The sequence below is a fragment of the Telopea speciosissima genome, chromosome 1 (assembly GCF_018873765.1).
Source record: "Telopea speciosissima isolate NSW1024214 ecotype Mountain lineage chromosome 1, Tspe_v1, whole genome shotgun sequence".
NCBI lineage: Eukaryota > Viridiplantae > Streptophyta > Magnoliopsida > Proteales > Proteaceae > Telopea > Telopea speciosissima.
Window position 1 is genome coordinate 14033104 of NC_057916.1, and position 13487 is coordinate 14046590.

General features: G+C 36.4%; 1 protein-coding gene and 2 long non-coding RNA genes across 3 annotated transcripts; 2 read left to right on the forward strand and 1 right to left on the reverse strand.

Moving 5' to 3' along the window:
- Positions 1 to 159: 159 nt before the first annotated feature.
- On the reverse strand, positions 160 to 3663 carry LOC122666176 (eukaryotic translation initiation factor 2 subunit beta-like). The gene is made up of 9 exons (XM_043862319.1): positions 3552 to 3663; positions 3060 to 3168; positions 2893 to 2948; positions 2722 to 2776; positions 2511 to 2602; positions 1851 to 1996; positions 1141 to 1283; positions 894 to 979; positions 160 to 379 (listed from the first exon to the last, which is right to left on the reverse strand). The coding sequence occupies exons 1-9, from the start codon at positions 3582 to 3584 to the stop codon at positions 302 to 304; spliced, it is 798 nt and encodes a 265-aa protein (XP_043718254.1). The 5' UTR covers positions 3585 to 3663; the 3' UTR covers positions 160 to 301.
- A 4821-nt stretch (positions 3664 to 8484) lies between these two features.
- Positions 8485 to 8941, forward strand: LOC122666204. Its single transcript, XR_006333509.1, has 3 exons — positions 8485 to 8521; positions 8598 to 8712; positions 8857 to 8941. It is a non-coding gene; the product is annotated as an uncharacterized LOC122666204 (long non-coding RNA).
- A 538-nt stretch (positions 8942 to 9479) lies between these two features.
- LOC122666200 lies at positions 9480 to 11131 on the forward strand. The gene is made up of 5 exons (XR_006333507.1): positions 9480 to 9546; positions 9799 to 9907; positions 10302 to 10367; positions 10817 to 10868; positions 11015 to 11131. It is a non-coding gene; the product is annotated as an uncharacterized LOC122666200 (long non-coding RNA).
- The last annotated feature ends 2356 nt before the right edge of the window (positions 11132 to 13487 follow it).

Sequence of the window (13487 nt, forward strand, 5' to 3'; positions counted from 1 at the left end):
CGAGAGTAAATCTGTCATCTCTCATTAAATGTTGCATTAAAAAAGAGGTAAGAAAGTAAGGTTACAAATCTATTGACAGCTTAGAGGTGTCAATAAAAAAAATCCCTAAAATAAAATACCAAATAACAAGACATTAAGAATCTAATTCACACAATAGCCCAAGGAGAAATGACAACCAATTCAGCACAAAAATTTAGTTCCATGGCTTATGATAGAATACTGTATCCCCAGAACAAAGGTCCCCAGGAAGAGGGGGGTGGTGCCAAAAGAAAAAGAGAGGGAAAAGACAAGAGATCGTAGATCATGTCCCAGCCTTCCTACGTCCAACACGTGCAACAAAACCAGCCTTGATTGGAGCAACGGACCGTCCAGAACCACACTGCAAGTAAATATGGTTAGAAAGAAGAGATAAATGTCTGTCCATTACATGAGCCATCGCGAATGAATGTACAAAATTCTTCTTTTTGGTAGAAATAATTATTCATCACAAAAACCATCAAAATGATGAAATCTGATGCATTTTATTGTAGTCATAAAGCAGTAGTGGATTGTCAAAGAAATTCTAATAAATCAAATTAGAACATAATATTCAGGCTGAGCGTCAGGCCTCACTGGATTGCAAGTATATTTTTATCATAGCTGATACAAACAACCAGTCTAGACACATGCAAATCATCATTAACCTCAGCAACAGAAAACAATAAAGGTTTCTCATGTCATTTCATGGACAAATCTCTACTGAGGTGTAAGAATACCATATATAAGACAATTAAGTCCTACAAATACATGATAGCAAGCTATGAACAAGATTCACATCGCATATCAAGACCTTCCACATGCTTGGGCTGAACCATGGTCGTAATTTCATGTGACAAAGAAAGAAAGTTGGTTACCTGCTCGCATCTGAGAAAGAATAAACGGTTCTCCTTTGAGAGAATTGTGTCCGGACTTTTGCAGCCATTGCATATGACATATTCATCTGGAAAGAAATAAGTACCAGTTAAGAGAGAAATGAGAAAAGACATATTATCAACAGGAAAGAGAGTAAAACTGCATCAGAATTTTGCTTCCCACTAAAGAAAAAGTGTGAAGTTACCAAGCATTCAGCTATTTATTTAATGTGGTAGTAGAGGAACTTACTGACATATCTTCGCAATATCCCTTCAAAGTTCTTGGGAGCAAATCTTCCCTTAACAACCAATCTTTGCTGCCCATCAAGAGATCCACTCGTTCCCATTTCAGCCAATAGAAAAGTCATTACGTGCTCTGGCTGCCTATGCATCCTGAAATGAGAAAAAATTAAATATTGCGGGCACTCTTAAGTATGACAGTTAAAAAATTGAACCACATATTATACAAATCTTCTAACCATAACACATCCTACTATAGTTGTGGGAAGATTCATATGCAAATCAATAGGTTCAATGATTGGTCTCAAGTCAAAACACCCTTACAAGAAAGACAAACATGGGACCAAGGACAAAGACAAATAGACCAGGAACTCATATTGAATAAGAATTAAAATTCCAATTACCATCAGAACTTAATGCGTGAAAAAGGATGCATTTTACCACAGCGACAGCATTAAGCAAACACTAGTATAAATTCATGTCAATTTACATCACAGAAATTAAAGTAATTTCCAGTATGGAACCCAATAAAATATCTCATTCCACTGAAGGAGTAAGAAAAAAAAGGAATGAGCTCAACCCAATATTTATAAGCAATAAACAAGGAGCTCCGAAAGGCATCATAAACATCTGCAACAATACCAGCAAGCAGCAACCATAAAGAAAGGGAAGTTCTGATAAAAGAGAATAATAAAGCAAAGTTTAGGGTGCCAATCATACGTCTTGCATAGATCCATAAAGTTCACAAAGACAGTCTTTTTTGTGCCTTCACGGAGTACTTGAGGTGGCCTCATCACCGTTCTACGTCTATCTCCTGCAAGCTCAGGATTATTTTCACGCAAGATGTTGAACACCCTGCCTAAAAGCTGCATCCGTTAGAAAAAAGATATACATTAATTAACAAAATTAAAAAACATATTAATTCAAAATGTAGAAAAAGTACTGAACTAAACTCATCAAACCCTATGCAAGTGAAAAGACAAAATGGGTGAATGAAGAAATTGAATATAAAATTCTGGGACTAACAGCACTTTATTATTAAAACACAGTCTAAATATTTGTAAAAAAGAGAAATAACAAAAGTGATCTACAACAACACACGCATGGCTCAAAGTAAGAAAGCAACGAGAAAGAAACTGTTAAAGATGATAACTTTGAATTATCCAAATGCAAATAATTGCTCAATCACTTAATCAAAACCAGAGAGTAAAAGATTACAACATAATGACACATAAGGGAGGTCCTTGAAGAAGAGAATAACTGCAAGCAGTGTAAGTCCTAGAACAAAAAGAGTAACCACAAGCAGGGTAGGTCCTTGAAGAAAACAAGCTAAAATTTTGCCTATATAGGTACCCCCCCCAAAAAATCACAAAAGCACACCTCTTCATATGTATAATCCCGATCACTTCCCTCCCAAGGATATCGTTGTCCAAGTACAATCCCTTCTCCTTCATCATCCTCACCTACATGGTCTGAATAGAGAAAAACAAATCAGTATAAGATCATTAATTACATTAAATAATGAACTAATATTATGACCGATTTGTAACAGACTTTGGAGTTTAAACAAATTTGAAATGAGAGAACATACCATCCAAATCTTCACCTGCATCCCCATTTTCATCACTCAAAGTATCAGTTTCTACCTGCAACAACCGTACTCCAGAGATTATTTACCACCTGCTGTCGGAGAAGATATGAAAGAATAAGGTGCAAAAATGCATTAGCATTTGTGCTCAGGTGAAAAAAATGCTTGACTTACAGGTTTCTTCTTCTTTTTCTTCATGCCAGCAAAAGTATTTTCAACTCCTTCAGACACTGCATGCGAAGAATCTTATAAGTCCCCAAAGAGAAGATCAGTGTAAAAAACATCAGCACTAGATGAAATCCATTCAAAAGGAAACTCGTGGTCATCAATTTTAAATGTACCAGACAAATTTTCTGTTTTCTCAGCCAATTTTTCCACAGCATCGTCAACAGGATCTTGAATAACAACCTTCTTCTTCTTCTTCTTCTTTGTAGGATCAAATGGGGCAAGCTGCAATGAGGTGTTCACAGACCACAGAGAGTGAATTATGACAAACATGACATATTACTCATCAATATTCAGACCAAAAAATTGAAAACGAAGACAAATGGCTAGTTTTCCACTACAATTGCTTTTTAAAGTTCCCTGTCGTTTCTATATTTATTCAGACAGATGGGTATATCAATTTAACAACTAACCAGACAAATAGAAATTTAGGCTGAAACCAACAACATGCCCAAATTCAACTACCCACACCACAGAAAATACAATATTTTGATCCCCACTACATTCTTTATCATCTCGAATAGATAACAAGCATGTCATAGAAATTAGAATACAACATCACTGAATAGTAGAAAAATGGATTTAAAGAAAGGCAGAGCATAGCTTACTTCTCCCACGTCAACAGGAGTTTCGTCTGTCATGGCTGCTGCAAATTCGCCAAAAAATGGAAAGATGCAAGTCAGAAACTGAAATTACATTAGCAAAAGAACAAAATAATTAGAATAGGAATTGATAAATACTGAATGAATGAATGAATAAAACATAACAGAACACCATCATCGAAAATGAGTAGGGAAAACCCTAATATATCGCCATCATAGGAACAGAAACAAACATAACACTCTCCCACACGAAAATAAATATCAGAAAATTTCAAACCCCAACCCTTTTCTTCTTAACAGGTCGAGGACCCTAGTTTAAAGAACGAAGAAACTTGAAGCTCCACAGAAAATCATAATGAGATTTCTAGCAAACTATAATACCTTCTTTCTATCACTTCTAATTCTCTCTCTCTCTCTCTCTCTGTTTCTCTTCGTATGGCTATAATGGCTGTAATCGACGTCGCTTAGGTAATAAGCTTGACAAGCTGGTGCTAGGCCTTCAATTCTCTTGACATTTTTTGCCTCATTCTTTTTATTTAAATACCTTCTTTTCATCATTATTCTTTATGTAATTTCCTTCTTATTTTTCCATATTCTCTGGTACCCTTTGTATTTTTAGTACTTAAATACTCCTTAAAAATTTAATTCCCCTATTCCTCTCACTCTCTCACGTGTGGCCCTTCCTTATCCATCCTTGACGAATTAAAATCTTCTGCCATTCCTTGATCTTAAAATTTAGCGTGAGCTCGACATGTGGAACATGTTTCATACAACAGGGCAAGATCGATTGATCCAATTTTTTTTTTTCTTTTTTCTAGAACTCATCACGGTTCTGTTGGATGTTGTATCTTTCACATGTCGAGCTCTCATGCCCAAACTCCAAGGGATTAGATCCAGCAACTTGATTTAAAACCATGGAAAGAGATCTTGGTCGAAACCAATCGAAACCATCAAGATATCTCAGCTTCTTGTGAAATCGAGACGAGTTAAGGTGGAGTTTAAAAAATACAGGGTTTCGGTTGGTTTTGACTAGTATCGATCATATTTCATTAGTCTCGACCTGAATACCTATATAAGTGTCACTTATCCCCATTAAAACTTAAGAAAACTTGGTTGGAAACCAGCTTGACACTTATGCCAAAAACCAGACCAAATACTTATTTATGCCTAATATCATTTAAATAAATATTTAGTATTTTATTTACTTAAGATATTATTCATAAATAAGCAAATACACCCTTATTTGAATCCAATAAGAATAGTTAAAATCAAATTCCAAAAAGATAAAAAGTCAACCCTCTAATTCAAGAACAAAAATTGGACATTCAGTGGTAGGTGAAATTTTTAACTGTATTTACTGAGGTTTTCTTAAATCTAAAAATCTCATAAATATTAATATGATAAAACATTGCTAAAAATAAAAAATGCACTAAAATATTCAGTTGTTTTGATATCTAAAAAAATATTTTCATTCACAGCGATTTTAAATAGCATTCGCGCATACCAAACTAAGTTTGACCGGAACATAAATCCTTCAATATAAATCAGATTTAAGTAGTGTTCAAAGCTTTCCAACAAATCCAGTTAAAAAAAAATATTTTCGGTTTAAAAATTTTAAAATCATTAGTTGGCTCGGCAAGAAATATGTAAATTCGTTTTTGGTAAAAGAATATGTAAAATTGCGCGTGGTTAGTACACATTTTACTACTTACCGTCTTGCCCTGTGAAGTCATACGGAATTACAGCTGGCGCGTATCACTGACGTCACCTCCTTTATATAAGTATTTTCCCTCGACCGTTTTTTCTGTTCCCTCCCTTTCAAATTAACTCTATTCTCTCTTTTCCCTCTCATTCTTTCGTTCCCTCACACCCTCACTCGCATGTAAGCATTCTGTGCCTGTACAAATTATGGGAAATTAGTTATCTGCTTTAAGTAAACATTACGTTCCTCCATATATATACATTATGGGAAATTAGTTTTATCCAATTATGAGATCAAGGTGATTTTGTAGGTATACATTACATTACTCCATATATATACATGTACATTATTCGAAAGGGCCAACCAATATACATCCTATCCAATCAACCCATGAGGCCATGACTCATGGACTAGACCCATGACCTATTTCTTGTTTATTTGTAACGTAATAGGAATTTTCACTTGTGGCCTAACAAGGTAAAGATAAGGGCAAATCTTTGTCTTCTACCCGAATGAGGCAACATAAAGATATTCTGTATCCCTTAAAGGGGCAGGGTGAAAACCTTCTATAACCTTAAGAAAATTTTCTTTCAGGCATCGTCAAGGGATTCTCTCTTGTTTGAGGGGATTCGATAGTGTCCAGAGGGTATCAACAATAATAAAGATATTTTCGAGCATTCATATATAGAGGGAAAATATTGACAATCACCAATGTCTGCCTATTTCCTTCATGCAACGTGAAAGATTACTTTCCCCAAAACAAAATGGAACTCAGACAATTCACAAAAAATAAATAAATAAATGATTGAAAATGCAAGCAAAAACACCAATACATTATGGATGCACATGATTAAAGGGAAGTATTAATTGCATGCAAAGCATGTGGGAATGCTCTCTTTGGGATCACTCCAACAATGCAAGAGTAACCCATGGGAAAATTCTATTGCTCTGCATGCAAATAGCACTCACTTGTAATTGAATTGAGGTTAGAAAATTACCATGTGGCTAATGCAAATCATGTCCTATCCCAACTCTAGTTATTTAAGGAATGATATTGACTGACCAAATGATAAAAGGAGTGAGACAGATACCATACCCCCTTATATTGGCATCATATATGCTTAGAGATGAATTTTGATGGGTTTTCAGTCCATAGATAAGGAGACCCACGTCATTAAATTAGGAAGAGGAGAAAGAGCTTATGAGGGGGCGTGTACATGGTCACAAGCCCACCTTTTTACAATAATAACTCAGCCTTATCCTAACTAAATGGGGTCGGCTACATGGATCCTAGTAGAAACAAAAATTAGTAATAAGAAGTAGAAGAAGGATATTTGTTTGGGTTGGCTACATGTTTCACCCACCTTTTTTCCCTATAGTAAATTCCAGACATTCTCTCTTAGTCTCTCATAACTTTCAATCATATATAATTCAATACACCCTATTCAGAGGTTCAAGATTTTCAAAGCTCTACTTTTTAACATTTAACATATGAGTATAGGATTCTTTGTTTGGGTTGAAATGTATACAAAGTTGGGATATTGAGTTACATTTGTCTACAAATTTTGGGCTCCACACAAACTAGTTGCCATCGTCCAAGAAACCCAACTGACAAAGATCAATTGACATTACTTCAAAAATTGGAATTGGATTGGTCGAATTGACCAATTTAGATATGTATTTACTGTGATTGATCCTGATTTTGGATAAATTGATCCAGTTGATTCTAGGGTTTTAGAACCAAATCATTGAATTTTTGGATCTAAGGGGTCAATTCTTGGGTTTCTAGTGTAGGTTTAATACTTGATTTTGAATTTAAAATCATTGGTCCGTCTTGCAAGAAATACGATAAAATTGTGCGTATAACACAAATGCTTTTTGTTCCTAAGGTGTTTAGGATCCATCAGTCGAAAAGCGGATGCCTATCAATTCTAGGGCTTGTAGGACAGGACCTTTATCCGCTACTGTAATTGGAGCGCTGCTATGCGCATCGTGCGGCACAGCAGTGGCCATATGTGCACAATGGGACTCGCTGTGTACACATGACTGCTGCTGCACCGCATGATGCGCACAACAATGCTCCAATTACTGCAACGGATAAAAATTCTGTAGGACCCATTCTTTTTTTTTAAAGTAAAATTAAGGACCCATGCAATATTTCTAAGACATCGATTTCCAGTTTAAAACCCACGTGGTGATTAGGCTGATTAGCACATGATTTTGAATTTTGATAGTTATGGCGGGACTTGGGAACAGATTTGGAAGGAGAATATTTTATTACATTTAGTGGGACCCATCAGTAGCTTTCAATTAATAACTGACTCGAGATCGATATCTTTTATTTTGGTAAGAGACTCGATCGACACCATTGACACGATTGCACGCATGTCTCTACAGCGGGCGTGTATCTTTGACGGCACCTTCATAAATATCTCTCCTCGACCGTTATTTCGTTTCCTCGCTTTCAAAACAACTCCAAATACTTTCCATTTTGCTTCATAGCTCAAGAGCTGATTAGCTTCGTCGTGTACAAGTCTCAATATTACCTTGTAAGAAGAGACTTTCTATTTTGTTTAGTTTCTATTTTCGAAGTAGGCAGCTGCAGCTATAAGTATTGGAGACCATAGAGTCTTTCCTCCACAATTTATGAATGAGATTGAATTTGGCTTTGTGCTAATGGTTGTGTGATACAGTGAGGTGAGAGACCTTATAGGTGAGATACCTAGGAGAGAGTGAGAGGCTCGATCCACCCTTACCCCCTCTACCTTTTCTATCTTCTTTTTCTTTCCGTTTGATACCCTGTGTTGTGGTTACTATTCTGAGATCTTTTATTCAACTGAGATTTTACCGTGAGTATTGTGTTACTGCTGGAATTCTATGTTGAATGTTGCAGGAGTGCTTGGGATTATAGTTGCTGGTTGGAGAAGACTGAACATACCTTGCGGCTCACTGTCTTTCGCTCACTCACAGCCTCACTCACAGGTAATTACTCCGCGCCAGTATAAATTCTAAAGTTTTAAAACTCTAACCGGAAAAATCCTTAGAGTCATGAAACGAACTCTGTTAAGATTCGCTCCCCTCTATACTCGCCGCAATTCGCTCTCCCCTCCGAATTGCAGAAGCCCAAACCCTTTTTCTGCTTCCATCATCACTATCACTTCAACTCCTTCTTCGAAGCTGAGGAGGTGGTTCTTCTTATCCATCAACGATAAAGCCAAACCCTTTTTCTGCTTCCATTATCTGGCATTGTCACATAAAGTCAGATAATATGCTGGTGAGTTTAAATTATTCTTCCATTACTGGGGTGGTTTCTTTTATGACTTTCTTACTATGTAAGTTGTCCCGTTCAGGTAAATGAGACAAAAAATGTGTTGAAGCTTTGTGATTTTGGTAATGCCATGTTTGCCGGAAAAAATGAGATCACACCGGATCTTGTGAGCCGCTTTTACCGAGCTCCTGAAATAAGTAAGTTCTTTGTGTCATATCCCTTGATTTTTTTTTTTTTTTTTTGGGGGGGGTGTTATGTGTTAGTCGAGATATATATATATATATATATATTTTTATTGGTTTCTGTCAGTAAAATATGTAAATTTTCTTTTCCTGCTGCAGTTCTTGGCTTGCCATATGATCATCCCATGGATATATGGTCTGTTGTTTGCTGTTTATATGAGCTTTATTTGGGGAAAGTCCTTTTTCCAGACCCATCAAACAATGACATGTTGCGTCTCCACATGAAGTTGACGGGATCTTTTCCAAAGAAGATGCTCCGCAAGGTTGAAATTTGATTTTTGTTTTCTTCAGATTCCCTGCAACCCTCACGAGCGGTGTTTAAACCCTTTTTTTTTGCAGCTTTGTTTCCATGATCATCAATATCTTTAGCTTATTATTTTAGGTTATTGAATGGAAATACTATGTTATGATTCTTATTTTTATTGCTTGTGCTCATTTCAACATTTCTTGCTTTTTCTACAGGGTGGATTTACCAATCAGCATTTTGACCAGGATTTGAATTTTCATGCTACTGAAGAAGATCCTGTTACAAAGAAGGTGAGAAGTTACTTGTCAATGAAATCTGTAGTGATTATGTTTCAGTGACTGTTTCTATTGTTTTTCCTACTACTGCAACCACCCTCTTCCCCCCCCCCCCCCCTAAAAAAAAAAAAAGAAAAAGAAAAAAAAGGGGAAGCATCATTGCCCTCAATTTAATTTAGCCTTGTAAATTATGTCTGCATACTGTGAATAGGCTGCTTCTCAATATTAAGCAAAAAGACATTGGTTCCTTAATTACAAGCTCCCCTGGTGAGGATCCGAAGATGTTGGTGAATTTCTAAGATCTTCTAGAAAAAGTATTTGTCTTAGATCCAGAGAAGAGAATGACAGTATCTCAAGCATTGAGGCATTCATTCATCACAGGCAAGTGATCAAAGATGCTGATTTTATGACCCCAGAAATGCTGTTGAGCTAGATACATGTACATTATGATCTCAAAATATTTTTAGCTCTCTAATCATTGGGCATTTCTCTGTCTTTATCTCTCTGTGACTGCCTAAGAGGATCGACACACTGTTATTGGCGTGGATGAAATGCGAAGAAGATGATGTTTGGTCTGAAGACCTTCCTACATGGCGGTTCTTTCAGTGGGATGGCTTCTGTTTCTATTGTAAGACAACTCGCCAAAGGCGTTTACATCTCTTGTAATCATTCTTAATGATGGGCTTTGAGAAGATTTATCACATTTATTCCCCCTTGAAATTTTTGTTTGAAGTTTGAAAGCAGTGTGCTGCAACCTTTTGCAAGCTTTAGTGTGTTACAAAATTCACACCAATGCTAGTTACTAAATTAAACTCAATGAGGTTGTGAAAAGTGTTCCTATGGCTTTTGGAAAAGATAGATTCGATAAAATCTTTTCCTTTCAGATAGCTTCCATCTTACATTGGATTTCATCTTTCCAAGATTTAGTGGATACTTGGATATTGCATTTTTTTTGTTGTCTACATTTTTTTCATTTATCCAAATCACTTGGATCCTGGAGTCTAATTCTATTTTTCATTCAGGGTTTCATCCAGGGCTATGACGCAACCAATCAGTGCTTTACATGCTTAGAAGGCAACCAAAAGAAGGTACCCTGGTTTGTTTTTTAGGCAGCGTACTGTGAAACCCTTGAAACTACTTTGCATGCTCTTAACTATAAAATTGGGCTCCTGAACTGTCTTCAGACTTGGAGGAATTAACCAGAAGAATTTTACAACCTAAAGTTGAATGGTCAATTTCTTCCTTGCCTATCAGAGCTCTCATGCCTGTTTGCATGTACATGTTCCTGCATTGTGTGCGTGCGTGTATGTGTAGAAATAGAGGTTCAATTTCTGTAATATGGAATATTTTAATTTTTATTGGTATACCCTCCTACAGGTAACAAAAAAGAAAAAAAAAAAAAAGATTCTTAAGGTGAATAATCATAGTTTATATTTTGGTAGTGGCTAAATTATGATTAGAAACCTTTGTTCTGTTTGCCCTCATTATTTTTTGTGAAACTGCATTACATCTGATCTATGGTTTGGTGATTCTGGAGGCTTTTGCACTGGGTATGAGAGGTTGCAGTGTTGCAGTTAATGTTCAAATTGGTTAGTAGTTGCATCTGATTTTAATTTTCTTTTCTTTAACATGATCCATGAGTTTTAACTTTTTCATGTTTTTCCTGATAGGAAACATAGGTTTAGTGTTGTCTCTTCATTCTGTAGTGTATAACAATGCTTTTTGGTTTTTCTAGGACATAGGTGCTAAGTTCATGGAATTCCAGTAAGTTCTTCATCTCTAATCCTATTACTCCATTTTGTCATGGTTCTGGTTGTTTCAGGTATTTCGTTTCATGCATATTTATAAGGAGATCATGTAAATGTTGTTACTTGTATGGTTGATCATACTCAGGAAACCTTGGAGATTTGCACATTTAGTTGGATGCATTCCTCATCTTGCCTCTAGCCTGCATTGCTCTTTTCAATGACCGCCTAAAGTGGTCAATGAGATGGCTGATGAGTTGAAAAAGTAAGGCGTTTTACTTTTGAGATTCTGTTATGGGAATACCATTCCATTATGAGGTGTGGGCTTTTATAGGGGGGCGGGGGTGTAGTTCTTTGTTGTATTATATTATCTGTGCTCTTGCCTCCTTGGATTAATTAAAAAAAATATATTGTTAGTGTTACCAATTAAAGTGTTCCATATGTTTCGGATATTCTTTTTTCCCTTTAAATCATATCCCTCATAGATATCTTTTGAACTTTTGACTCATGAGGAGGATTGATTTATCTGTTGCTTGATATACTTTCAGAGCTTGTGTGGGTATCCCTTATTCATGTACACCATACTTTTGCAACATCAGGTTCTGATGGTGCTTTCAATTTTTGGGACAAGGACAGTAAACAGAGACTTAAGGTTTGGTTGCCTTCTTTCTTTTTCTTTCCATTCGATATCCTGTGTTGTGGTTACTGTTCTGAGATTCTATCGTGAGTGTTGTGTTACTGCTGGAATTCTATGTTGAATGTTTTTTTTTGGGTGACTAAGTAATTCATTACCAAGAGAGAGGAGAAAAAAGAATTACAAAGGGCCCCAAAAGGGGAAAACCAAGCCAGCCAGCCTATACATTAGAAGAGGAGGCTGGAGCTAGCAAAGAAACATTAGAGAGACCCCAGGATTGAACAATGATTCTGTTCCTAGGGGTGTCAGTACAAGAAGAGGGGGGGGGGGACACAAGAAAACTTTGCTTTAATTTCAAAGGAAATGGAATCCCAAATCTTCTGGTAAGTCCGAGAGTTGGATGTTACGGAAGTGCTTGGGCTTATAGTTGCTGGTTGGAGAAGACTGAACATACCTTGCGGCTCACTGGACTGAGTTCTCTCTTACAATAAAAAAATTTGAGCCCCAAGATCTTCCAATCCACCCATCGGTTGCTGGCCAACTTTTGAGGTTCAAATCAACACTCCAGCTCTGCTGTTCGACAGTAATTTCAGAGTCATCTGCTGGTCCATCAACCCTGTGGTAACTAGTTACTAAGTTATGGTCCTTGTGTATGATATTTCTTAAATTCTTAAGTTTCAGTTGGATATATATTGTTTCACATCCTTTTTGCAAATAGAATTTGTGATTCCCCTCCCCCCCCTAATCAGTAGGTCTTCCCTTATGGTATGCATTTTGAGGTTTATCTCTCTATTTTCTCTGAGCCAACTCCAATCCATAATTCTGTAAATGCTAAATTTCTGGATTCTATTAACCCTATAGAAATTTGCATAAATGCTATCTATTTTCTAAGTCCTAACTAGATCTTGATCCGCGTTTGAAAACTTCAGCACCTAAATTTTTTTGGGGATCAATGAAGCCTAATGAAGAATTTTATTTATAAGAAAAAGGAAGAATGAAATTTTACAACAAAGAGCCAGCAATAACACAAACAACTCAAGCTGTACACTATGAAAACAAAATCTGCAAACAAAACTATCTATAAATTCTGAGAAAATTTCCATCACTGGACTCTTCTCACAAAGGCCATAGCCCTCCATATCTTGAGACACCTTTAGACCCAAATCCCACAAATATGCAACTCCAACAATGGATGCCCATCACTTCACATCAAAATCTACAAGATGAGGTGAAAGTAGACATAACTATCCTTCCTTCGACCCTTCTCAGAATAAGAAATCTCTTCTGAGAAAGTAAACTTGATACTTGATTGTATTTCTGAAGCATGTTCGAGGCTGTTTCTTAAGTTGGAACTCATGCTTATGGACTAATTGTCAGTTTCACTACCAGACACATGTTTGACAAACTGTCAGGCCAAACAGATAGGATTTCATATTGGTCATGCAGATATGGAAAGAAGGATCTCTTTCTCTATTTGTGGGATAAGTAGGAAAGATCCTGCTTTCTTATTGGCAGTTCCATGCAGCATGTTTCCTCTGGCGTTTTTGAAGGAGATCAATTTTTTTTATTTGGGGGATTTTGTTATTTTAGAGACTTAACCAGAAACTATACTTCATTTAGGCTACTTAGCTGGCTTTACTCCCCCAGCATCTTGGCTGATCAAAGCCTTGAATTTTTTTCCTTCTTCCTCTTTTCTGTTCCTTATTTTTTAGTCATTCTAATTTGTGCTATTTTGAAGTGAAGATTGTAATCTACTCTGTTCACATTTCCTTCTTCCTCTTTGGCTTTGGATTTTGGGTTTTAAATCTTAGTCCAGTTCTTAGTCTGAG

Coding starts and splice junctions, on each gene's coding strand:
- LOC122666176 (XM_043862319.1), bottom strand. CDS start 3,584: ATGACAGACGAAACTCCTGTTGACGTGGGAGAA. Junction 2,777..2,892: donor AGAAAAAGAAGAAGAAACCT/GTAAGTCAAGCA, acceptor CGGTTGTTGCAG/GTAGAAACTGATACTTTGAG. Junction 1,284..1,850: donor TTTATGGATCTATGCAAGAC/GTATGATTGGCA, acceptor TTCTCATTTCAG/GATGCATAGGCAGCCAGAGC.